This window comes from Mesocricetus auratus, unplaced genomic scaffold (assembly GCF_017639785.1).
Source record: "Mesocricetus auratus isolate SY011 unplaced genomic scaffold, BCM_Maur_2.0 Super-Scaffold_4256, whole genome shotgun sequence".
Lineage (NCBI taxonomy): Eukaryota > Metazoa > Chordata > Mammalia > Rodentia > Cricetidae > Mesocricetus > Mesocricetus auratus.
In genome coordinates, this window is record NW_024429182.1 from 54,353,689 (window position 1) to 54,380,267 (window position 26,579).

Below are 26,579 nucleotides of genomic sequence, written 5' to 3' on the forward strand. Positions count from 1 at the left end.
GGATCTGGCTCCTTCTTACTTCCTGGGGAGATGTCATTGACTGATTTCCCCCATAGTAGTGGGGCTGAGTCTAGGAGATGGTGGCTACTCTTTGCCCCAGACCCTGTCTTAAGCCAGAACTTACCTGATCCTGCCCATCTCCCCTCTCCTGGTACTTTCCAGGTATATCTATTGGACTGAGTGGGGCGGCAAGCCGAGGATCGTGCGGGCCTTCATGGATGGGACCAATTGCATGACGCTGGTAGACAAGGTGGGCCGAGCCAATGACCTCACCATTGACTATGCCGACCAACGACTGTACTGGACTGACCTGGACACCAACATGATTGAATCCTCCAACATGCTGGGTGAGGGCTGGTGACCTCAAGGCTGTGGCATGGGCACTGAGTGGCGGGCTCTGGTTTCACTCTCTTTACACATGCTAGGCTACTGTGGATTATGAACCACTTGGCATCACAAAGGCATGGGCATAGCCACAAGCATTCTCCTCTTTCTTGTAGTGTATCTCCATCTAACCCTGGTACTCTGAGGCAGGACTGGTATTTCACTGTCTACCATATGGTAGCCCTTTTTATTAATGGGGAAACTGAGGCTGGATATGTCATAGAACTTGTATGAGATCACCCAGCAAGGCTACTTTAGATATCCTCAGGGCCAGAGTTGGCCTCCACCCCCCCAGTAGCATAGGCTCATCTTCTGTTGGCCATACCCCTTCCTAATCTTTATATTGAAAAGCTAAGTTTTAAATACATGATACCCATTTTTAGGATCTGAATGTTTTTGTGCATGTTTTTGCTTTTTAGAAATAATTTTTGGCTGGAATGTAGCTCCATTGGTAGAGTACTTGCTGAGCAAACTTGAATCCTCTGGGTTCCATCCCCATCCCCTGTATCACATAAACTAGGTATAGCCTGTAATCCCTGGACTCAGGAGGTGGCGGCAAGAGGATCAGAAGTTTAAGGTCATCCTTGGTAATATAGGGAGAGACTAGCCTGGGGTACACAAGGCCGAATGGATGGATGGATGGATGGATAACTGTTTTTTGTTTGTTTTAAGACAGGGTTTCTCTGTTGTGAGCCCCTTGATGCCCTAGAACTACTTCTGTAGACCAGGATGGCCTGGAACTCACAAAGATCTGCCTACTTTGCCTCCCAAGTGCTGGGATTAATGTGTGTGCCACCACTGCCAGGCTGGCGAGAGCTGTTTTCGAAATTTCCTTTAAGTTATAGTACATATATTTGTCTGCTTTTTCTGATGTGACAAGCATGTTCTCATATCACAAGCTTATTTTCATTGGTACTGTTTGTGCCTTGATTAGCACACATGAAGAGACATGGGCTTGCAGCCCACAGGCTGTAAAGTGTAGATGTGCAGGGCTGGGCCTTTGCCTGGTCCAGGGGCTCTGAGAACCCTTAGGCTCCTTCCTTGCCTAGAAACTTGTGCTGTTCCACTCTGCTCTGCCAGGCCTGTTCCCTGTCTCTCCCTGACACATGGCCTCATGTCAACTGTGTGTTGGGTGCACCAGTGTACTGAGCCCCTGGTCAGAGGTAGTACAGGATGCCAGATCTGCCCAGTTCACTGTATGTTGTCCTGCTCTTGGGAGGGCTTGGATTTCTCTGCAAGATCTCACACATCTATCCTTTTCCGCTGATCGGAGTCTCCTTGGGGACATTGGTGCCATGTGGCTGTGGGGTCAGGCATAAGTGTTCCATGTGCTTGATTAGATAAAATGGAGCCAGGCATGCTGACTCATTCCTGGAATCCCAGCAGTTGGCAGGCTGAGGCAAGAGGATCATTGTAAATTTGAGGCCAGCCTAGGCTACAGAGTGAGTTCTATGCCTGCCTAGGCTGCAGAACTGAAATACTGTCAGAATAAACAAAGAAACAAAGTTACTGGCTGTTGTATGGGTTTTCACTGAGGACACTGCCACCTAGGTGGACAGCCAGCCCGATTCCTGAAACTGCTCAGGCTTTTCTGCATGGCTGAGATTCCTGGAATGAGGTTAGCTGGCTTTTCCTAGAACTCCCCTGAGCTTGTTGGACTGATAGCTCTCTTACTGACCTCTTACTGTGTTGGTGTCCCCACACAGGTCAGGAGCGCATGGTAATAGCCGACGATCTGCCATACCCCTTTGGCCTGACGCAGTACAGTGATTACATCTACTGGACTGACTGGAACCTGCATAGCATTGAGCGGGCCGACAAGACCAGCGGGCAGAACCGTACCCTCATCCAGGGCCACCTGGACTTCGTCATGGACATCTTGGTGTTCCACTCCTCCCGTCAGGACGGCCTCAATGACTGTGTGCACAGCAATGGCCAGTGTGGGCAGCTGTGCCTTGCCATCCCTGGGGGCCACCGCTGTGGCTGTGCTTCACATTACACGCTGGACCCCAGCAGCCGCAACTGCAGCCGTAAGTGCCTTGGTCCCCACTGCACACCCCATGCCTTAGCCCCTTAGAACAACTGGCACTGCGGGCTGTGATGAAAGAGAGTTTCTTGCGTCTGGGTGTCTTGTGTACATGGATGGTGGGTAGGCCATACACTGCCCAGGCTTCATGGTACTACCCAGTTGGTAGCAGAATCCTCAGCTTCCTGGTTCTGTGAATGTAGAATCATTTAGGAGATTGGGGGAGGGAGCATCGTAGTGTATTGCCAGCGCTGTCTTGAGTGCTTCCCCCAGGGCCACTCATTTGAGCCTCAGGCTTGTAGGGTTGCGTATCCCAGTCATAGAACCTGGGGGTGTGCACCTGCCTGCTCAAGGCTGCAAGATGAGACGGTTGGAGCTCCTGAGTGTGCATTCCTGACCTTGATGGTGGCTTCACAAGAGCCTGTACAGTCCCATGCTGACTGTCCCAATAGGTGTGCCTGTGTTGTCACATCCGTGGGAGGGGAAAGTGAGATTCAGAAGGCCAGAGGGTGACGTCCTCGTAGCCTTCTGTGAGCACACCTGTGTCCTGTCAGCGGGCTCTTTTGTGAGATCAGATACATTTTCACCGCTACACAGAACTGCACAGTTCTTAGGGTCTCTGTCACCTGAGCCTCATGCAACCCCCATAATAGCTGTTTTGCCTTTTCTTGTTCAGTCAGTGAGGACCCCGAAGTCTGATAGGACAGAAAATGTTCCCGACACTGAGCTTTTCTGCAGTGGTCCAGAGCCTGAGCTTGGCCTCCAAGGAGTTTTGATTTTATTTTTTTGTTTATTATCTGATGTATGTAGAAGTTTCACCTATATGTATATCTGTGCATCACATGTGTGCATGGTGCCCAGGGAGGCCAGAAGAGGACCTTGGATGCTCTGGTACTGGAGTTAAAGACAGTGTGAGATACCATGAAAGGGCTGGGATTGGAACCCGTATCCTCAGGGTCTGTGCTCCCTGTCGGGAAAGAGAAGTCAGCTACTTTCTGATCTCTTCAAAAGCAGTTTTTCCCTTTCTGGTCTCTATGAGCACCTGCATTCAGTTTCATACACCTACACCCAGACACACATATACACACTCACACATAATTTTAAAAATAATAAAACCAAATCTTGAAATAATCCCTGGGACTGGGGATGAGGAGTGCAAGACCATCATTGACTGCTTATCGGAGTTCAAGGCCACTCTATGCCAAATGAGATGCTATTTCCAAAAGTAAACAAGCAAAAATTGTATCGATGTATTCAGAACAATCATACAGACTTTGGGATGATAACAGAAACAGCCATGACAGGGAGAGTAAGGAGACCCATCACCCGTGGCAGCTGACAGCTGTGTCTACTCTTCTCTAAGGTCTAAGGAGTCCAGTGGGAACAGGTGCTGGTCTGTTACCCCACTGGCTGTTGTACCCCTGGCCCCAGGTCTCAGCTTCCACTCACTGATGTTCTCGGCTCCGTCTGTTCAGCACCCTTAACTTGCTGATGCTTGCTGCTTGGTCTCTTTGTTTAGCTTCTCAGCTTACAGTTGCAGATGCCTGGAGCTGGGGCTTTCTATACAGTGCCCTCAGCTTGCTGATGTTTGGTGATTGGTTTGTCTGTGCAGAGACCTTAGCTTGCTACACTTGCTGCTCAGTCTGTTTGTCTAGCTCCTTGCTTGTTCTTGCAGATGCCTTCTGCTTAGTCTGTCTGTCTGTCCCGCTCCAGCGCCCTCAGCTTGCTGATGCTCGGCGCTTGGTCTGTTTGTCCCACTCCAGCGCCCTCCACCTTCTTGCTGTTCAGCCAGAAATTTGCCATCAGCCGGATGATCCCCGATGACCAGCTCAGCCCAGACCTTGTCCTGCCCATGCATGGGCTGAGGAATGTCAAAGCCATCAACTATGACCCGCTGGACAAGTTCATCTACTGGGTGGATGGGCGCCAGAGCATCAAGAGAGCCAAGGACGACGGTACCCAGGTAGGTGCTCCTGGGGGCAGGGTGTGGCTTACAGGCTGCTCTCCCTTTCTGGGCAGGGCTTGTGGCAAACAAGGATTTGGAGTCTGGTTATGTAATTGTAGGTGTGATCCTAGGCATGTGAAGCCCTGGACTTTGGATAAGAGAAACTGGATTTCCCAGTTGTTGATAAGGGTGGGGGTTGGGTGGTGATGGGCTAGCCTGTTAGCATCTTTTGTCTAGGGGTCACACTACATTTTTCATGTATTTTATAGGGTTCATGCAGTCGGTTTCTGTGTGTCTGTGAGTGCGCACACGTGGGGTGAGACTGCAACGTCAGGTGTGGTTCCACAGGAGCCATCCACAAGATTTCCCTGGGACCCGGGACTCATTGATTAGGCTAGGCTGCTGGTTGGCAGGCCCCAGAGATTTGCCCATCTCCACCTCTCAAGTGCCAGGATTACAAATGCATGTCACTGTGCCCAGCTCTCCTATGTGAGTGCTTGCATAGCAAATGCTTTTCCCAGCCTGTCTCTTGGGCAGTTAATTCTGCCATGTAATAAACATTATCCTTAAAGTCACAAGTCTGTGTCAAATTACCCAACAGAAATACTTGGGCTTGTGGGAGAAACAGGGCAGGCCTGGTATTCAAAAACTATCAGAAGGGCTGGAGAGAAGACTCTTCTGGAAGACTGGGTTTGATTCCCAACACCCACATGGCTCACAACTGTCTGTATCTCCAGTCCTTGGGCATCCAGTGCCCTCTGGCCACCTTGGACACCAGGCACGCACATGGTACCCAGATATGTATGCAGGCAAAACACCTATACACATAAAAATAAATAACAGTGAGTTTAAACGCCCCCAAACACTGTCAGTGACACAGAAATCAGGATGGGATTGTGGGAAGTGTTGGAGCCACTTTGCCTGGCCAGTTATTCCTGCCTCTGTGGGTGTAGAGCATCATGGGTTGCAGTATGTGGGCTTTTAAAAAATGGGAGCATCATGGGAAGTAGGACAGGAAGTTCTTGCTGCAGATGTGGCTGAATATGGCTCATAGTATGTATATGAATGGAGGTATGTGTGTCATGCAGTCTTCTTGGAGCTACCTGCCAGGACAAGTGTCTGCATTCACTTTTTCCCCATTGTGTACGTGCGTGCGTGCGTGCGTGCGTGCGTGCGTGCGTGCGTGCGTGTGTGTGTGTGTGTGTGTGTGTGTGTGTGTAGGGTGCATGTTTCTGTGCACATGAGGGTCCTGATGTTGATGATGGGAATCATCTTCATTGATCATTCATCTTATTCCCCGAGGCAGAGTCTCTCCCCGTCTCTGCCTTTTGGGCCTGTCATGCTCACCCTGCACTGAACATTAATTCCTGAGACTCTCCACTCCAGTCCTCCTGCATGTGCCTGCTGCACTTTAACCCTCACGACCTCCTCTACCCTTTTTTTTTTTTAAGACAGGTTTTTCTGTATCCCAGGTTGGCCTCAAACTCAGTATATAGCCAAAGCTGGCTCCTTATCCTTGCATTTCCTATCTCCTGGGTACTGGGATTATATCTGTGTATTACTACACCTGACTTCCTCTTTCTTTTTGTGTTTCTCGTAAATAAGATTGTGTATTATCAAATCCTAAACCTCAATTTTCTTTAAAGATTTTTTATATTTATTTATATATTTAGTTATGTGTATGTGTGTGAGCAAGACACATGGCCTAAGCGTGGAGGTTGGAGGAACTTGTGGAAGTCAGCTCTCTGCTTCAGCATATGAACCCTGGGTATCAAACTCTAATTGTCTTTATTAACTGAGACATTTTGCCAGTTTAGTGTTCTCTCTCTCTCTCTCTCTCTCTCTCTCTCTCTCTCTCTCTCTCTCTCTCTCTCTCTCACCTTTCCTCCCTTTTGCCCCCTCCCCCACTTGGAGACGGGGTATCTCTCTGTAGCCCTGGATTATAGCTGGGGTTTCTTTCCCGCCAGGCCCCACCACTCTTCAGTCCCAGATAAACACATGGCACAGAGATCTGCTTGCCTCTATCTCCCTAGTGCCAGGATTAAAGGCATGTGCCACCACACCCAGCTACTCTATTTTTTAGCCACTTTATCCCTTTTCTTTCCCAACCCTATGTTTATATTTATGCTATATTAGTTTACAAACTGTTGGCAGGTGGCTAGGGCTTCTTACTCGCTAGCTCTGTTACATGGAAATTTGTGCAACCCATGTTAGTGGTGCCATTTTGTTATTGGAGTTTCCCATGGCTGTTTGGCCCCAAATAAGCCCACAAGACACTATACTAATTATAAAATGATTGGCTGATGGCTAGGGCTTCTTATTGGCTACCACTGTCTTTATTATTTCCATAAATCTATGTATTTCCATGTGATCTTGGCTTACTAGAGAATGCCTGGACCTGTTACTTCTTTGGTGGCTACATGGTGTCTCTTCTTGGTCTCTCTCTGCCTACCTTTCCCAGAATTCTCGTTTCCTACCCCTACCTATCTTCCTGCCTATATTGGCCAAACAGTGTTTTATTCATCAACCAATAAGAGAAACATATATACATAAGGACATCCCCCATCACCAAATGTCCAAGAACTTGTTATGTTCACCAGACTGTCCTGGAACTCACAGATAGCTCTGTCTCTGCCTCTCAAGTGCTGGGATAAAAGGCATGTGCCACCACATCCAATCAGCCTAATTTTCAAATCTATCAGGGCCGAGCCTTCCCACTGTGCGTGGACAATCCAGGAAGGAAGCGCATATAGGAGCAATCCAGCCTGTCTCAGGGAGCCTTTTCCATGATGCCTTTTACACAAGCTAGAGAACCCAGTGGCCCCTTTACTAATGTAGTGTGACAAGTTGATGCTTTGTGACAGCTAAGAGAAGGAGAGATTACCCTGATGGGCTGGTTTACAGATCTTCCCTGGAAACTCTGGGAATGTAATGTTTTTTTGTTTGTTTGATTTTTGTGTCATGCTGTGACTGGAAACTAGTAGGATCCCTTTGAGCCGGAGTTACTTTTCTATTGCTGTGATAAAACACCCCGATGAAAATAACTTACAGAAGTAAGGATTTGTCTCACATTTCAAAGCAATCTGTTAGAGCTCAAGGAAGCTGAAGCCGAGGTGCTGGTAGTGGTGGTCACATTGCATCTAAGTCAAGAAGCAGTGTGCCAGGTCCCAGCACTTGGGGTACAGAGACAGCTGGACCTCTGTGAGATGTTCTAGACCAGCCAGAACTGCTTTGTCCGATACCGTCTCCAAACAGCAAAGCAGCAGCGGCAGAGAGCAATGGATGCTGCATTTTCTTTCCTTTATGATTTTCTAATTGAAGAAAGGATTATGTGTCACGACATACATAGGGGTGAGGTCACAGGGCAATATGGGAGAGCCCTCTCCTTCTACCATGTGGGTTCCAGTTACAGCCCTCCACCCCATCTCTGTTGGTGGTGAAAAGGAGTGGTTGCACTTTAACCCCAGGCTCTCAGTCATCGTGAGTACTAACTCATGCCCGTAGCTTCTCCGCAAGAGAGCTCCATGACACGAATCTCCTGAACCCTCTGCCCCACTCCTTTGCCTTCCTCAAACACCTTCATACAGGCTGACATCCTTCCTGTTTCTCTCTACCCTGTTTCCTATCACTCGCTGCATGTCCTTGCCCTACCCCACCCTCCCCACCCCAGCTCCGGTGCCCCTGGTCTGACTCCGCAGCCTGGGTCCCTATTCCATGGAGTCCAGTGAGAAGAGAGGTAGCCCTCTGGTTTCCATTCCTACTATTCTGGCTACTGAATTAAAAGAACAAGGTTTGAATATCCAAAGCCAAGAGCCTGAGTCCTAAATAGTGGGAATGAAGGGATAGAGGTTGTGTTTCAGGTCCTATGTAGTTGACAGCATGCCAGTGTCCTGTGGTGTAATTCCTTCTAGGGGCTTGGCATCCCAAGTCCTGTTGGAGCTCTTCCTGGTTGTTCTATGCATTCTTTCCTTCCTTCCTTTTTTTTTTTTTTGAGACAGGAATTCTCTGTGTAGCTTTTGCTGTCCTGGCACCCACTTTGTAGCCTCAGCTGACCTTGAACTCACAGAGAATCTGCCTCTACTTCTTAAGTACTGAGATTAAATGTGAGTACCACTACTGCCTAACTGTTGTGTGAATTTTTAAGTGGACATGCCATTAAGATCTGAGTTGAGAGCCATCAGGATGTCTCAGTGGATAAAGGTGCTGGAAATAATGTCTGGTGGATGACCTGAGTTCAAATCCTAGGACCCACATGGAGGAAGGAAAAAAATCAGCTCTCACAAATTGTCCTCTGAGCTCCACACATTTGCTGTGAAATGTGCATGCAAACACACACACACACAAAATCAAACAAATAAATGTTTGTTTATAAAGAGCCATGTCTGGAGGAAATACCTCGGATTGTTGGAATCTTGAGGCTGAGGCTGAACTTGGTACTTCTGCTTTCCCCCGGGTTCACTGTGCATGACAGAGTGGTGCATTCTTGGTCTACTTCGTTCCCTCTCACAGCCCTCCACGCTGACTTCTCCCAGCCAAAGTCTGAGTCCAGACAGACAGCCACACGATCTTAGCATTGACATCTACAGTCGGACACTATTCTGGACCTGTGAGGCCACCAACACCATCAATGTCCACCGGCTGGATGGGGACGCCATGGGAGTGGTGCTTCGAGGGGACCGTGACAAGCCAAGGGCCATTGCTGTCAATGCTGAGCGAGGGTAGGTGGCCCAGGGTGGGCAGGCAGTGGAGTCAGGGCTGCATCCTTATTAGGCATGTATTCACTCACTGACCCCTGTGGACCTGTGGTGCTAACATCTTGGGGGCTATGCAGTGTTTTCAGCATTGTACCCAGGATCCCCAACTGTACAAGCAGAAGGTGAAGTCTGGATGGGGGTGAGGGTGGTAGAACTCTGGGGATGTGAGCCCTGCTGCATGGCCTTGTGTCTGTCCATGTTGGGACTGCACACATTCTGCCCCAGACACAGCTCAAAATGTGTCATTCCTTGAATCTTCCTCTTCTCCCCTCTCCCTCTCCCTCTCCCTGTCCCTGTCCCTGTCCCTGTCCCTCTCCCTCTCCCTCTCCCTCTCCCTGTCCCTCTCCCTCTCCCTCTCCCTGTCCCTGTCCCTGTCCCTGTCCCTGTCCCTGTCCCTGTCCCTGTCTCTGTCCCTGTCTCTGTCCCTGTCCCTGTCCCTGTCCCTCTCCATGTCCCTCTCCATGTCTCTCTCCCTGTCCCTGTCCCTGTCCCTGTCTCTGTCTCTGTCCCTGTCCCTGTCCCTCTCGATGTCCCTCTCCATGTCCCTCTCCCTCTCGCCTATCCTGCCTGGCACTCGCTCTGTAGACCAGGCTGACCTCACACTCACAGAGATCCATCTGTCCCATCTGTCTCTGCCTCCCAAGTGCTGGGATTAAAGGCGTGTGCCACCAACACCTAGCCCAAAGACCCCATTTTCAAAGATGCTTGCATCCTGACTTCCAGGGTGGCATAAATTTGAGGGACACTATTCCCCCCCACACACACACACACCCAGAGGTGTGGCTCATCAGCCTCCGGGACCAGCTGTGAAGAGGCTGGAGCTGCTGATTGGATGGCAGTAGGTTCAGGCTGGGCTGCTGCTGAGTATGAGCGTGCAGCAAGAGCTTCCATCAACTGCTCTTTACCCACCGCTTCCACGCACTGTTTCCACAGGTACATGTACTTCACCAACATGCAGGACCATGCGGCCAAGATCGAACGGGCCTCCCTGGATGGCACAGAGCGTGAGGTTCTCTTCACCACGGGCCTCATCCGTCCCGTGGCCCTCGTGGTAGACAACGCTCTGGGAAAGCTCTTCTGGGTGGACGGAGATCTAAAACGTATTGAAAGCTGTGATCTTTCAGGTATGCCTCCTGGATGCCTCTAGTCATTGAGTCCTCTGTCAGTAACCTGTAGGTGTGACCCTCCCACGAGCCCTCAATTTTCCTTGCTTACCGGTAGGGGTAACAGCTACCCCCTTGTCCTGTGCCTGCTGCAAGCCTGGCGTTGTGCTGTAGCTCTGTATGCTTGTGCACATTCCTGACACCATGGGAGCCTGGATGTGTGCCCTCGACTGTGGAGAAGCAGGATTCGGTACTTAGGAGGGTGCTGGATCTTTGCAACTTTTCACCTAATAAAAGCTGTGTGACTGGGAGGTAGCTCAGTGGGTAACGAGCTTGCTGTGGAACATAAGGATCTAAACTCTCTGATCCCCGCACCCATGGAAAAAGCCAGGGACTGTGACACATGCCTGGCATCTGGTTGTTGGGAAGGCAGACACAGGAGGCTCTATTAGACTTTCTGGTCAGCCAGTCTAGCCAAATTAGTGAGCTCCAGTTTCAGTAAGAGATCCTGTCTCAAAGAATAAGGTGGAGAGCCAGCCAGATGACTCAGTGGGTAAAGGCCCTTGTCACCAAGCCTGTTGACAAGAGTTTGATCCTCAGGACCTACATGGTCAAGATGAGAGCTGACTCCTCCTACATGTTGTCCTCAGTGGCATGTTCCCCCCACATACATATACATACACATACACACATAAATATGATAAAAAAAAATAAGGGGCCGGGCGTTGGTGGCGCATGCCTTTAATCCCAGCCCTCGGGAGGCAGAAGCAGGCAGATCTCTGTGAGTTCGAGGCCAGCCTGGTCTACAAAGTGAATTCCAGGACAGTCTCCAAAGCTACAGAGAAACCCTGTCTCAAAAAAACAAACAAAGGGGGGGGGGGCTGGAGAGATGGCTTAGTGGTTAAGAGCACTGGCTCTTCTTGCAGAGGATCTGAGTTTAGTTCTCAACATCGACATGACACAACAACCATCTCCAGTTCCAGGAGAAAGGGACAATGCTCTGGCTTCCTTTGGACACGGTAGGATTCTGGCATGCAGACATACATATGGGCAAAGCACCCATATGCATAAAATAAAAACAAATACTTAAAAATACTTTTGAAAAGCTGGGTGTAGGGCTAGAGAGGAGGCTCAGCAGTTAAGAGCACTGACTCTTCTTCTAGAAGACCCAGGGTCTATTCCTAGAACCCACATGGATGCTCATAGCTGTCTGTAACTCCAAGAGTTAACACCTTCACACAGACATCCATGCAGACAAAACACCAATGCACATAAAAATAAAGTAAGTTATTTTTTAGAAAGCTGAGTATAGTGATGTACACCTTAAATCCCAGCATTTGGGAGGCAGAGGTAGGTGTCTGTGAGTTTGAGGCCAGGCTACACGAAGAACTTCAGGACAGTAAGGGCTATATAGAGAGCTCTGTCTCAATAAATAAACAAACAAACAAATAAATAAAATAACCTTTAAAAGATAAATGAGCTATAGAAATGATTGAGACTTCTAACCTCACATGAATACACACATGTATACACATACCTCTTCCACACAAAAAACACACACAAATAACACACACACACACACACACACACACACACACACACACACACACACACACACCTGGCTGGGGACAGGAAGCACCATGCTTACAGAGGCCAGTGACCATGTAGTATGACCTGAACTCAATGCCAGCCCTTGTGGGAACAGTCTGCTTCCGTGGTCTCTGCTCCATCTCCCAGCTCTGGAAAGTACAGACAAACTCCAGTCTCCTTCCTGGCCTTCTCTTTAAATCTTTATTCTCCTGAGCCCTGGGGTCTGGCTCCTCACTCAGCTGCCACTTATGGAGTCTTTGTGCTACCCATAGGGGCCAACCGCCTGACCCTGGAAGATGCCAACATCGTGCAGCCAGTGGGTCTGACGGTTCTGGGCAGGCATCTCTACTGGATCGACCGCCAACAGCAGATGATTGAACGTGTGGAGAAGACCACTGGAGACAAGCGGACTAGGGTTCAGGGCCGTGTCACCCACCTGACAGGCATCCATGCTGTGGAGGAAGTCAGCCTGGAAGAGTTCTGTATGTGAGAGGGGACAGCATTTGTGATGGGGTCCCTGGGGGGAGGGTAACACTTCTTGGAGACTACTGAATCATCCCTGCTGGAGTCAGATGGGCTGCTGGTGCAAGAACCATGTGCCTGAGTAGGTCATGGTCTCAGCACTGAATGCCAGCAGATGTCCATGTATTCCCCTCTGCAGTCATTTTTGTTTATTGCTGTACAGAACCCCCAAGCCTGTTTTTTGTTTAATTCTGTCTGTCTAACATCTGCCTACCTAGCAATTCCAACCTATTTATCCATCTCTATCATTGTCTATATCCATTGTCTGTTTACTTTTAAGATATAGTCTCTGCAGGTAGCCCAGGCTAGCTTGGAATTCTTGGCAGTCCTCCGACCTCAAACTCCTGAGTGCTGGAATTCTCTGAACTGTGTGTGTGTGTGTTGTGTGTGTGTAGGTGGGTGGGTGGGTGGGTGGCGTGTGTTTAGCTGTGTTGCTCCTGTGGTGAGGCAGTGTGCATCATGGCAATAACTATGTGATAAAGCAAGGCTACATGTACATGATTCATGGCTTGGAACCCAAACAGAGGGAGAGATGGCTTCTCACTGTCTCCTTTGAAGACATGCTCCCAGTGATCCAGCGATCCTCCACTAGGCTCCGGCTGTGTTATTTTTCAGTCCTTGGGATTAAATTCAGGTCTCTCATGAATGCTCAAGTATTCTGTCCTTGAACTACATCTCCAGCTAGGTCTCACTCTCTTTTTTTTTTTTTTTCCGAGACAGGGTTCTCTGTATTGTTTTGGAGGCTCTCCTGGAACTCCCTCTGTAGACCAGGTTGGCCTCGAACTCAGAGATCCGCCTGCCTCTGCCTCCCAGTGCTGAGATTAAAGGCATGTGCCACGAACGCCTGGCAGGTCCCACTCTTTAAAGGTTCTGCTGCCTCCCTGTTGTCCCTGTCCCTCTATTGGAATCACTGCTGCTACCTGCTAAGTCTGCCTCCAGGACTCACCTTTCACCTTGGCTGTCCCTTTGCTAGGACCATGTTGGCATTTCCTGCATCCCTTGTGCAGGTGTGTTCAACATTTAGCAGTGTGATAAAATGCCATCACAAAATTCATGCTTGAAAATCACACAATCAAGTTGAAAAAAAAAAAAGAAAAAGAAAACCAGCCAAACAAAGAAAAAATTATATGTATGAATGGTATATGTAGGGATGGGCACTTGCATGCCGTGGAGCATATGCAGATCTGAGAACTCTGTAGAGTTGAGTCTGTCTTTCATCCCTTATGTGGGCATCCTAGATAGTTTTCCTGTGGCTGTGATAAACACCATGACCAAAAGCAGCTAGGGAAGAAAAGGGTGTGTTTGACTGACGGGTCACAGTCCATCATTGAAAGAAACCAGGGAGGAACTCAAAGCAGGAATTGAGGCAGATGCATGGAGGAGCACTGCTTAGTGGCTTGCTCCCATGACTTGCTTAGCCTGCTTTCTTTTTTTTTTTTAAAGATGTATTTATTTATTACATATATACCAGATTGAATTGTAGATGGTTGTCAGCCACCATGTGGTTGCTGGGAATTGAACTCAAAACCTCTGGAAGAACAGTCAATGCTCTTAACCTCTGAGCCATCTCTCCAGTCCCGCTCACAGTATTTCTACTGTGTGAGAATGTCTCATGTGCTAGCTCACAGCATTTCTACTGTGAGGAGGAGAGTGGCCTATTGACTATGCTCGTTACCCTTGCAGCTTGGGTTGAGGCCAGAGCCCTTGACTTGGTCATCTGTCATTTCTGTTGCTCCACCTTATAGGTTGGGAATCCATAATGAGAAAGTGTACAATCTATGAAATACAGGTGCTTTTGGGTTGGGGCAGTTAGGCAATTTGCTCAAAGCTGGGCTGAGTTCTGAAGCAAGGAATTAGCCGCTTTGATTGGCTAGAGGCGGGTTTTTTTTTTTTTTTTTTTTTTTTGTCCTCTGGGTCATTGGAGTCCTGGAGAAGTGAGCTCTGGGTAAATTGCTACTGCCCAGTCTGTGTATCTGCAGATACAGGTAGAACATCTGTAACCTAGCCAGGCACACTGGTGCATCCTTACAAGCCCTGCACTCAGGAGACTGAGGCAGGAGGATCACAGCAAGTTAGATGTCAGCCTTGTTTAGTTCCAGGCCAACCAGGGCTACATAGCGAGACCTTGTCTTGATAAACAAAGCCAACAGGATATATTCATTCTCCTAGCTTCTTGCAAAGTCACAGGCTCCTCCTATATGTCAACAGGGCTTCAGAATGACTATGGTTGGACTGGTGACAACTCTTGCCTGATAGTGTCCACAGAAAGTGTTCACTAGCCATAGCTCCATATAGCTGAGGGACAGAAGAACCAGATAGCCTTTAGTGAGACAGGTTAAGAACTATAGATGTCCTTGTAGAGACTTAATATGAGGTGTCCCAGGTTAGGAGGGCAAAGAATTCTCAGGTGAGCTCTCCTTCAGGGGTGTGGACCACCCAAAATGCTTTTTTAGGAGATTTTTATGGCCAAACATTTCTGATACCTGGAGCAAAGCCATAGAGCAATGTTTGACAGAATGGAGTAGCTACAGGTAGCAGGCTTGGGGAAGTAAAAATTATTTGCTTTGTGATATTTAACAGAGCAGGCTTGCTGACCTCTGCTGAGACTGCCTCAATTTTATAACTGCACAGTCCTGGCCTAGTATCTAGAGGCATATACCTGCAATGTTGACCTCCTGCTGAGACAAGAGGAGCTAGTGTTAGAGACCAGCCTGGAATATATAATAAGACCTGTTTAAGAGAAAGGAGGGACTAGAGAGATGATTTGGTATGTAACAGCACTTGCTGTGCAAGCATGAGGTTCTGAGTTCAAATCCCCTTAGCATCCACATAACAAGTTCAGTGTGATCTATAGCCTCAGCTCTCTGTGGGGTGAGCCTAGGTCCAGGTGCAGTGAGAGTCTCTGCTTCAAGGGAATGAGGCAGAAAATGATGGGACAGCCAGCATCCTTCTGTTGGCCTCTGCTGTGTACACAGATGTGTAAATCCCCCCTGCACCTGTATTTCATAGATTGTACACACATGAAACAAAGCAAAAACCTAAGCCCAGGGATGGGGCTGTAGCTCAGTTAGTAAAGGGTTTGCCCAGCATGCACAAAGCTCTGGACTCAGTCCCAGAATTCTGCACCTGTCCTTCTGTCTTTGTGCTTGTCATTGTGTTTAAAGCACTCAGTCACCCACAATGACCTTGTCTTGAGATTCCTTTCCTGTTACATCTTCAAAGGCTCCGCTTCCAGTTAAGTTCATGCTTATAGGCCATAGGGGTCAGGACATGGACACATCCACTGTAACAGCCGAGAAAGCAGCGGACAGACAGTGTAGAGCCATGGTGGGGGCAGCGGGCGTGTGGGGCTAGGGAGACAATCTGGTGTACTGTTGGTCAAAGTCGGTAACTGCTTCCAGATTCTGTCTTCTTTCTTTTTAATAATTTATTCTTTGAATGTTTCATATAATTTATTTTGATCCTGTTCATCCCCATTCTCCCCCTTACTGTTCCCTGACCCACCCCCACCTACCTACCCACTCTTTTTTAATTTTGATTTTTTTGAATAATTCGTCAACTTTCATTTGTGCCACCCATATCATATTCTTATAGCTGTGGAACCATCCATGGGAGTATGGTTGACTTACCAGAAGCCACACCCTTACAGTGATCTGACTGCTCCCCAACCCCACAAGTCATCAGATGTCCTTAGCTCCGCAGTTAGAGATCGCACTTCCGAATGAGCAGACTGCGTTGGCCACAGTGCCGGCAACATGACAACTGTGTGTTCATAGAGCAGCACTTCTGCCAGACTCCACTTATTTAAAAAAAATAATTTCTTTTTATTTTCTGTACATTGGCATTTGCTTGCGTGTGTGTCTGTGTGAGGGTGTGGGGTCTCCTTGAACTGGAGTTATAGACAGTGAACTGCCATGTGTGTGCTGCGAATTGAACTCTGTGTCCTATGGAATAGCAACCAGTGCTCTTAACCACTGAGCCATCTCTCCAGCCCTGACACTCGATTTTTACATCAGTTTCCGTGTTAGTATTGATCAGCTGTGCTGCTGAAGGGATCAGTGAGATGGTCTTTGGTAGGAGTCTGGCCTGCACCTTCTGCACGTGATGAACTCTGAGGAGGAAGGGAGTACCTGACCCTATTCCTTCCTGCTTTGTCCCTACAGCAGCCCATCCCTGTGCCCGAGACAATGGTGGCTGCTCCCACATCTGCATCGCCAAAGGAGATGGAACACCACGTTGCTCATGCCCAGTCCACCTCGTGCTCCTGCAGAACCTGCTGACCTGTGGTGGTGAGTGAGACCTTGACGTCTTCTGTTGGGATTTTAAATAGGGAACCACACCACTGCCCTGAATGCTTTACGATGACAGATTCTATGGCATCTAATCTCCAAAGCAGTCATGCCTTACTTACAGCCCCCCTTTTAACATTTTTGTGTGTACTTTTCCTGCATCTGGCAGATTTTAATACATTGTATCTTAGTTTTCAGATAGTCCAGATGAATGGGTATTTATCTGTGTGCTGTGGAGGCCAAGGGTTAATCTGAGCTGTTATTTCTCAACCATCCACCTTGATTTTATTAGACAAGGTCTCTCACTAGGAACTTGAGTTTGCCAATTAGCCTAGGCTGTCCAGTGACCCCAGAGACCCTCCTCTTTCTGCAGCACCGGAATTCTGAGCTTGTGTCATCGCACCCACTTTTTTACACTGGGTGCTAGGATTAAACTCGGTCCCCTGGCTTGTGTGGCATGTACTGATATCTACCCCAGTAGTTGAAATATTTTTAAAAAAATTTTTAGAAAATCTTGAGAGGCAACTTCTTTGGCCCGTGTGTTGTTTAAGTTGTAAGGTGTTGACTCAATGGTAAGTATTCTTGCTGGAAGGATTTGTTTGGTCTCTGGATAGTTGGTCTCTGCTCTAATTTCTACTGTCATTCCACTGTGGTCCAAGAGCTTTCCTTGTGAGATTTCTGTTCTTTAAATGTATTGAAGTGTCCTTTATGGCCACTAAGTTTTCTGGACATTGTCTTGGTGAGTGCTTTATGTGCCCTTGAGGAGAGTGGGGATTCTGCTGTTGTCAGGTGGAATATTCTAGAAAGATTTATTAGATCCAATTGACTGATAGAACTAATCAATCATCTGTATCTTTCCTAACGACCTAGTTTGTTGTCCAATACCGACAGGATTGTTTGATCTTTTTTTGAGACTGGGTTTCTCTGTATAATAACCCTGTCTGTCCTAGAACTCACTCTGTAGACCAGGCTGGCCTTGAACTCCCAGAGATCTACCTATCTCTGTCTCCCCAGTGCTGGAATTAAAGGCAATGTGCCACTACCCAGTGATTGTTGGTTCTTATAACAAATTTTTAAAAAGATTTTATTTTATGTACATTAAGTCCTGCATTTATGTCTGTGCACCACACATCTACACTGTCCATGGGGGCCAGAAGAGGGCATCATGTCCCTTGGAACTGGTGTTAAAAGCAGTTGTAAGCTTCTAAATGGGTGCTGGGAACTGAACCCTGTTCTTCTGCTTTGAACTGTTCCTAAAGCCTCTCTAGTAACAGATCTGTGCTTCTGACCTTTCTCCTTCCCCTCTCTATTCCTTTTCCCCTGGGGCTACATGATTGTAATGGTGCTGTGTCATCAAGAACCAGGTCAAGGAAGAACTGGGTTCAAATCCTAGACTGACTTCTAAGATGAATGACCTTCAGGCAGACACTTGCCTTCTTTCTCTGAGCCTGAGAGCATCTGCCTGGCAGGCAGATGTCACCATGGTGAAGCCTGCCTCTAGGGCTTTCTTCCTCTCTACTGTGACCTGGGAACCCCAGATGGCCTGTGCTGCATTCTACAGTGATTGTCCTCTGTGAGCTCCTGGGAGGGTCTGGCTTCATCCTTGGCCACAATCTCACCTCGTACACTGTGGGCTTTGGCTGGACACATGGACACTTCTCTTAATGGCAGACTGACTGTGGCCCAGGAGCTCGGGTAATGGCTGGCATCTCTTATACAGTCTGACACCCCAAACCCTAGAGTTTGGCCAAGAGCAGAGAGACATTTTGTGTCTGTCCAGTCTCTTCTGGTGTACACAGACTTGTGATCTGAAGATGTAGCTGTATGACTCCCTGCCTAGGGCAGTGGCAGTGACCCCAGGGCTGACTCTCCACTTGGGAGCACATGCCGCTCCATCACTACCCCACCATAAGACTTCAAATCCTTCTTCTGGTGTGGTTTTTGAGACAATGTCTCTCTCCCACAGTCTGTACTGGCTTTGAGCTTTCTGTGTATCGAAAGTTAACCTTGAACTCCAGATCCTTCTCCATCTCCCAAGTGCTGTGATTGCAGGCACAAGCCTTTACACTCAGCTTGAGGCCCCTTCGTGTGTCTTCTACACAGACACTTTGCCGTCTTCTATGGCCACTTGTCTGGTCACAGGATGATAGGATAGGATGCAGGGCTTGCTGAGGTTCTTAAATGTGAGCCCTGTGACAGGAGAGCCTAAAATACTTCAGTGTTTCGGTGGCCGCACAGCCTGTCACTCCCTGTGTGACCTGCCATAGCGATGTGCCCCTGCCTCTTCCCTGTAGCCCCAGCACTTGTGCAGTGGCACCAGGGTATAGAGAGGAGGAGATGGAGGCTTCGAGAAGCAAGAAACTTCTTGGGTCTTCCACCCTGTTTTACTGTCTTGGATGCCATTGTTGCCTGAATCAAAAGTTCCCAGTCAGTTGATGCTCTTTACCATATAAAAGAGACACGTGGGGGCTCAATGGGTAAGAACCCTTGTTCTGCAAGCATGAATACCTGGGTTCATTATCACCAGCAGCCACTTCAAAGCAGGTGTGGCACATGTAACCCCAGTGCTGTGAGGAGAGAAGTGTCACTAGGGTTTCTGACTGCTTCCTGCAGTTGTGTGGTTTGCTGGGTGGAGCCGGTGTGACTGTGGTTTCCTTCCCTCCCCCAGAACCTCCTACCTGCTCCCCCGATCAGTTTGCGTGTGCCACTGGTGAGATTGACTGCATCCCTGGAGCCTGGCGCTGTGATGGCTACCCCGAGTGTGCCGACCAGAGTGATGAGGAAGGCTGCCCAGTGTGCTCTGCCTCCCAGTTCCCCTGCGCCCGAGGCCAGTGCGTGGACCTCCGTCTGCGCTGCGATGGTGAGGCCGACTGCCAGGATCGCTCTGATGAAGCTAACTGTGATGGTGAGACCCTGCCCTGCCCACCCAAACCATTTGTCCTTCCCTCCTGTACACCAAACATGAGGCTCCATCTCGCCTTCCTCAAGTAGGGGCGCTGTTAAACAGCTAATAGGCAGATCCTCTTTAGGTACAACCTGAAGAAATGCTGCATCCTACTGGTAGTTGACTTAAAGATGGGCTGAGAATTTGTCTCACATTTCCACATTTGGCAGTGATTTCTACAGAAACTCAAGAGAAATCCAGTAGTCAGGTGTGGCCATGGCTCACACGCTGTTACAGTTTCATCTTCAAAGCCAGAGTTGTGCAGCATTGCAACATCTGAGGGCAGCTGGCCAACTGGGCCACTTTGATCAGCAAGATCTTCATATAGACATTTTCTTCTTCTTCTTTTTCTTCCGAGTCAGGGTCTCATGTAGACTAGGCTAACCTTAAGTTTGTTATGTAGCTAAGGATGGCTTTGAACTTTTTGTTGTTTTGTTTTTTGAGACAATTTCATTGTGTAACCCTGGCTGTCCTGGAACTTGCTCTGTAGGCCAGGCTGGCCTTAAACTTACAGAGATCCGCCTGCCTCTGCCACCTGTGTGCTGGGATTAAAGGTGTGCACCACCACTGCTGACTGGCCTTGAACTTCTGACTTTTCTGTCTCTACCTCTTGAGTGCTAGGATTATCCACAAGTTGCCTATGCTATGTTGAAGATGAAACCCAGGGCTTTCTGCATGCGATGGGAGCAGTCTATCAACTGAGTTATATTCTCAGCCTTTTCTTTAAGATGTGCGCACTGAGTTATAGTCCTAGTCTTTTCTTTAAGATGTGCACACGCGCGCACGCACGTGTGCTCGAGTATCATGTATGTCCTTGTGAAGGTCAGGGGACAGCAGCCTACAGAAGTCAGTGTCCTTCTACCATGTGGGTCCCAGGCATCAGGTCATCAGGCTTGCCTCTAAGCATCCTTATTCACTATGCCAGTGGTTCTTAACCTTCCTAATCCTACAACCCTTTAATACAGTTCCTCATGCTGTGGTGGCCCCCCACCATAACATTATTTTGTTACTACTTCATAACTGTAATTTTGCCACTGTTATGGGTCTTTATGTAAATATGTGATATACAGAATATCTGATATTCCACCCCTATAAAAGGGTTGTTTGGCCTCCAAATCAAGAATCCCTGCACTAAGTAATCACACTGGCCAGACTTTAGTTAAAAAAAAATTAATTCAATTTTCTGTATGGGTGTTTTGTCCACATGTATGTATGTACACATATGTATGTATGTACACATATGTACATGTATGTATGCCTGGTGCTCACAGAGGCCAGAAGAGGATATTGGATCAACTGGAACTGGAGTTTCAGATGATTGTAAGCTGCCAGGTGGGTGCTAGGAATTGAACCCAGGTCCTCTGGGAGAATAGCCAGTCCTTCTAACTGTGGACATCTCTCCAGCCCTCATTGACCCTTCTTTTGATTTCTCCAATGTATCTCTTTTGCACTTGCTATGCTTGGCCCTCTAAAACATGATTGCAATATCCTTGGTCATCTGCAACATGTTTTCAGCACCACAGGCACAAATCTGTCACTGTTCCTGTTGGTCACTCTTGCTGTCTCTGTCCAAAGCTGCTGGGTGATGTTGTCGATGACTCAGACGCTGTCTGCCACTGTCCTCCACCCTCATTTCAGCATGAACAGATGTTCTGTGGGACATAAGGCCTGGAGTGACCTTGGCGGGTTTCTCTGTGTAGCTGTGATGATGGCTTTGCTGCTCACCAGTGTTCTGAGGGATCTGGTAGAGGCCATGGTCCAGGGGTTGGCAGATGATGGGACTTGTGCCAAACCCAGCTAGCTGCCTATGTCTATAAATAAGGATCCATTGGCATCCCTGGCCCAGTTACTCCTATACATGTGGACATTCTGGTGCTAGACAGGGGAGCAGGGCAGTTGGTTGCAGAGCCAGTAATAGTGTTTGCTTCTAGCTCAGAGTGTCACATGCAATCAGTTCAGAATCCCTCCCTCCCTCATCTCACTCACTTGCCTGCAATCTTCCTGTTGTGAGACAGACCACCAATAGCAGGTGCTGGCCCCCACTTGCAGGAAGGACAAAGTGCCCTTGTCTCCTTTCCCAGGTCTGGCACCTGGGGCATGTCAGGAGAGAATCCAGAGGGGTGGTTATGGGAGATAGTGCCCAGGCACCCAGGTGTTCCTCAAGGTGCTGAGACTCGTCGTGTTTCCCTGCCCACTCTCCTCTCACGTATTAGTGGAGACCGCCTTTGTTCCACAAGTGTGACTTCTGCTTCATGGCATTCTGGGCTCCACTGCCCCAGGCCACCTGCACTGAAGAAATGGCATTCCTGCCGACTCCGTTTCCAGACCCACCTGCTTTATCCTGGACCGGAGGCTGTTTGTTTTTGTTCTTTACTGTGTCTGACTCAGCCTACATGCCTCCTAGGGGGAGGCTGGCATCAAGGTCTCTTCCTTACTGTCATGTTCACATCCCTGTTAACCCCAGCATTGAACAGACTTTGGAACAGAGGTTGTTCTGGGGTGAGATGGATTTTTCCACGATCTTTCCTGGCTGGGTCCTAGAAAGCTGCTGGCTCTGTATTTGGAATCAGACCTTTGCGGTTGGGGCCGGGCACAGCTGCTACCCTCCAGCTCCTCTGAGCACCACCCCTTTCTCCCTCATAGCTGTCTGTCTGCCCAATCAGTTCCGCTGCACCAGCGGCCAGTGTGTCCTCATCAAGCAACAGTGTGACTCCTTCCCTGACTGCGCTGATGGATCTGACGAGCTCATGTGTGGTGAGTGCTTCCAGGCAGGTCCCCCAATGGGGTGTGGTCTGGTGTGGAAGTGGGGAGGGGCTGTGGGACTTGGAAGTTTCATTTAGTGAGTGTCCTGGTTTTCTTTCTGCTGCTGTGATACAATGCCCTGACCGAAAGCAGTTTGGGAAGGACAGGTTTATTTGGCTTTCAGTTCCAGGTTACATTCCACCAGGTGGTGAGGTCAAGGGAGGGACTGAAGCAGCCGTCACAGTCAGGAAGAGAGAGAATGCACACATGCCTGCTAATCAGCTCATTCCTTCTCGTACACAATTTAGGACCCAAACCCAGTAGTTTGGATCTTTTGACATCAGTTATCGTATGAAAGCAGTTTCCTATAGACATATACCCACAGGCCAACTTGTTCTACGCTGTCCCTCTCTGAGATTCTGTTCCCAGGTGATCCTAGATTGTATCAAGCTGACAACACTTAACCTTCAGAGAGAGAGACCACAGGTAGAAACGGGAGCTGAGCTGTGGGGAATCCTAGCTGGGGATGGAGTGCTGGCAAGGCCAGAGGCAGAGACAGGCCCGCTTGGCAGTCTGTCTCACTGAGCTATTGTGCCTCAGATCTGAGGAGTAGCCACACTTTTGCCCCTCTGACTTTACTTGGTATCATCTGCCCCACAGCCAGGAGCCCTGATCTCACATGCAGCCCAAGAAAAGTGTACACATTTTACACATATTACATATACAGACATATACACGTATGTATATTCCATAACCTTTTAGTAACATGGGCTAATACCCTAGGCTGTAAGTGTTAGTGCTGGATAATAGGTGGTTGGGACAGTCAGGGAAGCTGCCAATTAAACAGGGAGGAGCTGGAAGTCCAGAGAGGCTGTAATGCTTTTCTGTCTGGGGCTACTCTATCTATCATCTACCATACTGGAACCAGAGCTTAGACCCCCTACTGCTGGAGAGGAGGGCGTATTGGGAGAAAGAAGTTTCCATGTTGACTGAGAACCATTGCAACTTAGATGCTTTGGGTGCGGACTCTCGAGTAGCCTGGCTTAGATAGCAGAGTTGGGGTTGCTAATGTCCTCTTTCTTCTGCTGGGCAGGTGCCCCATCTGGTAAGATCTGTACATGGGCTTCCAAAGGCCTGGTGTGTTTGGTGACACTTCCCACACTCTGGCTCCATCTTCTGAGACAACAGCTTTTTCCCTGCTGGGCGATGGTAGCACACACCTTTAATCTCAGCACTTGGGAGGCAGAGGGCAAGCAGATCTCTGTGAGTTCAAAACCAGCCTGATCTACAGAGCTGATTCCAGAACATCTAGGACAACACAGAGAAACTCTGTCTTGGGGGGGGGGCTTTTCCCAGCTCTTTCTTGTTGTGGGCAGTTAAGAAGGAATGGAGTTGATGTTTGTCCTTGGGAATGTTGGAAACTTTTGCCAGCTGTATCAGGGACATGTCACACTCTAGTGGCCTTGTAATTGGGATGATATAAGAGCTAGCTTTGCCCTCAATAAACCCCTATAGACCGCTCACACCCGACTCCAGATCAGCCCATCCAACTGTCTTACACATGACATGGGCTAAGTCAGGAATACTTGCTCCTCCAAGCATGCTACTAGCAAAGCATTGGGGACACAGTTCAGGCCATTGGAAAGGAGGCAGAGAAAAGCGGAGCCCTCTGGCAGGCCAAGGAGCAAAAGGTAGTGGTCCCAATGTGAGCCATATCCCATGTTCCCAGCTCACCTGCTCTTTACTGCAGATCCTGGAGTTTGGGCAAAGGCAGTCCCTCTAGTGTTCACAGCATGGTCCCTGTAGGAGGCCATAACTTTGGGGTTAATGTGAGCAATCCATCCAACAGAAATCAACAAGCCACCCTCAGATGACATCCCAGCCCACAGCAGTGCCATTGGGCCTGTCATTGGCATCATCCTCTCCCTCTTCGTCATGGGCGGGGTCTACTTCGTCTGCCAGCGAGTGATGTGCCAGCGCTACACAGGGGCCAGTGGGCCCTTTCCCCATGAGTATGTCAGTGGAACCCCTCACGTGCCTCTCAACTTCATAGCCCCAGGTGGTTCCCAGCACGGTCCCTTCCCAGGTAAGTAGCCAGAAGCCTTCTCTGTGATGGAGGTGGTTTGTTTAAGTTGTCTGGGAAGAGCCTGAAGGGCCACCCACAGAAGTACAGTTTGTGTTTGCAGGTGCCCAGGAGTGACACTTTCTGCTTCAGGTCCTATCAGTAGCATGGTGTGCCCATCTCTGGACCTTGTGTGTACTGAAAGTACCTGTGCACTCCGGGGCCACCATGGAAACTGCCCGAACCTACACATTCTTGGCTTCCTCTCTCCGAGCTTTTCACTAAGCCAGCCTCCTTGGACTGGGGTGTCCAGAGGTTGATACGACCTGGCTCATCTTTTGGGTGGAGGGCAGGACTTGCCAGAGGCTACAACAGTATCACTGCTATCTCAGCATTCTGTCTGGGTGGTATGCCCTGTACTCAGCCCTAAAGCGTTCCCTTCTGCAGGGTTGCCAAGAGTTACTGAGTCTGCATGTTTTATAGAGACCTGAATGTCTTGCCCTGGTATAGCCAAACACCTGTAGGTGGTAGAGACGGTGTCAGTTTGGGCACATTGACCTGAACAGAAGTTTTATTGTATCAGGACCCGAGTGGGAATTTGCTCATTCGGAACTACCTTGCCTTCCCCACAGGTATCCCGTGCAGCAAGTCCATGATGAGTTCCATGAGCCTGGTGGGGGGGCGGGGTAGCGTGCCCCTGTATGACCGGAATCACGTCACCGGTGCCTCATCTAGCAGCTCGTCCAGCACAAAGGCTACACTGTATCCACCGGTGAGCGAGACACACTGGCAAATGGGTAACAGCGGGAGACTTCCATCAATGCTAGCTCCAGGGACTAACTGGGTGGAAGGTCTTTCTGGAGCTGGTATTTCTTCTAGCACCCGAGAGAACAGTGGTGTGTGATCCCCTCTTTCACACACCACTTTTGTTTTTCTCACTGGCGGCATGGTTTTCTCTATATGAAAGGATGGCTGTCTAGACGGTCTGCAAAACACTCTTACAGAAGGGGTGGGGCTCAGTTTGTCTAGCGAAGCGCAGGCTCATCCCTTGTTCAACACACGCTGGGGACGGTGGTTTAGAGGTAGAGGCAGAAGGATGAGAAGCCCAAGGTCATCTTTGTTTATATAAAGAGTCTGAGGCCAGTCTGAGATGTATGTCTCTGTCACAATAACCAAAATGTGTGGCGGTGCACACTTTTAATCCCAGCACTTCAGAAGCAGAGGAAGGGGGATTTCTATGAGTTCAAGTACAACCTTGTCTATATAGGGAGACATTGTCTAAACAAACAAACAGGCTTCCAGGATAGCCAAGGCTACATAGGAGGACATTATCTAAGCAAACAAAATACAACCAAACAAAAATTCAAAAAAAAAAAAAGAACCTCAAAACTATAAAAGAAATATAGAAGCAGAACTTCATCTCCAATTCCACAGTTATCCCTAGGATTTTTTGGCACTCAGGTGGTGTTCTTACCTGGAATCATTGTCCTCCCTGCCTTGCTGGGCCCGTGTGAACTCCCCCTCACTGTCCCTACCAGGAATATCTGTGGTCCCCATTCTGGCCTCAATTTCTTCAAAACACATGATTATCTCCCTAAGACAGATAGCCAGGCAGTATAATTTTTGTGGCTAAAATATTCTCTGGAGCTTTCATCTGAGTAGGATGGGGGCCTGGCTGTTTCCCAGCCACACCCTATGGGGATGGGATTGTAGAGAATGACTAACCAGTCCTTTCCTGTGAGGGGATGCCTGTCCCTGAGGCAAGCTGAGGAGAAACCCTGTTTCTAAGAGTGCAGATCCAGGGTGGCTTGCTGTGCCGTATGAATCTGTATGTAATACTTCTCCCTTACCTGTGGGACACACACTAGCAAATACCCCCCCACCTCCGAAGATGATCAAAACTGAGGATAGTGTCAGATGTACACACCTTGACTTTTCCCTGTGTTCATATACCCATGGTCAAGTCTAATTCATGTATTAGACACAGGAAGATATCTGTGACTTACTAATAAGCATGAATAATCATAATAATATCCTCCAGTCAGGTGTTAACACGCTGACAGGATGGTTTAACAGAGGAAGATGCTTGCTACCAAACCTGGTGATGTGAACTCAGTTCTGGAACCCACATGGTAGAGGGAGAAAACCAATTCTCTGAGGCTGTCCTCTGACCTCCACACATGCTAGGGTACATGTGCCCGTCCCCAATGAAGAAATA

General features: G+C 48.7%; 1 protein-coding gene across 1 annotated transcript in view; it reads left to right on the forward strand.

The window, feature by feature from the left end:
* Lrp5 (LDL receptor related protein 5) overlaps positions 1 to 26,579 on the forward strand; it is a 104,253-nt gene that overhangs the window by 71,845 nt on the left and 5,829 nt on the right. Inside the window, exons 11-21 of the mRNA XM_005064097.4 lie at positions 163 to 347; positions 2,091 to 2,414; positions 4,174 to 4,373; positions 8,865 to 9,073; positions 10,043 to 10,233; positions 12,075 to 12,284; positions 16,488 to 16,613; positions 19,282 to 19,518; positions 22,201 to 22,311; positions 24,149 to 24,385; positions 24,994 to 25,133. Coding sequence (XP_005064154.1) covers positions 163 to 347; positions 2,091 to 2,414; positions 4,174 to 4,373; positions 8,865 to 9,073; positions 10,043 to 10,233; positions 12,075 to 12,284; positions 16,488 to 16,613; positions 19,282 to 19,518; positions 22,201 to 22,311; positions 24,149 to 24,385; positions 24,994 to 25,133 — 2,170 coding nt within the window. The remainder of the gene's footprint in view (positions 1 to 162; positions 348 to 2,090; positions 2,415 to 4,173; positions 4,374 to 8,864; positions 9,074 to 10,042; positions 10,234 to 12,074; positions 12,285 to 16,487; positions 16,614 to 19,281; positions 19,519 to 22,200; positions 22,312 to 24,148; positions 24,386 to 24,993; positions 25,134 to 26,579) is intronic.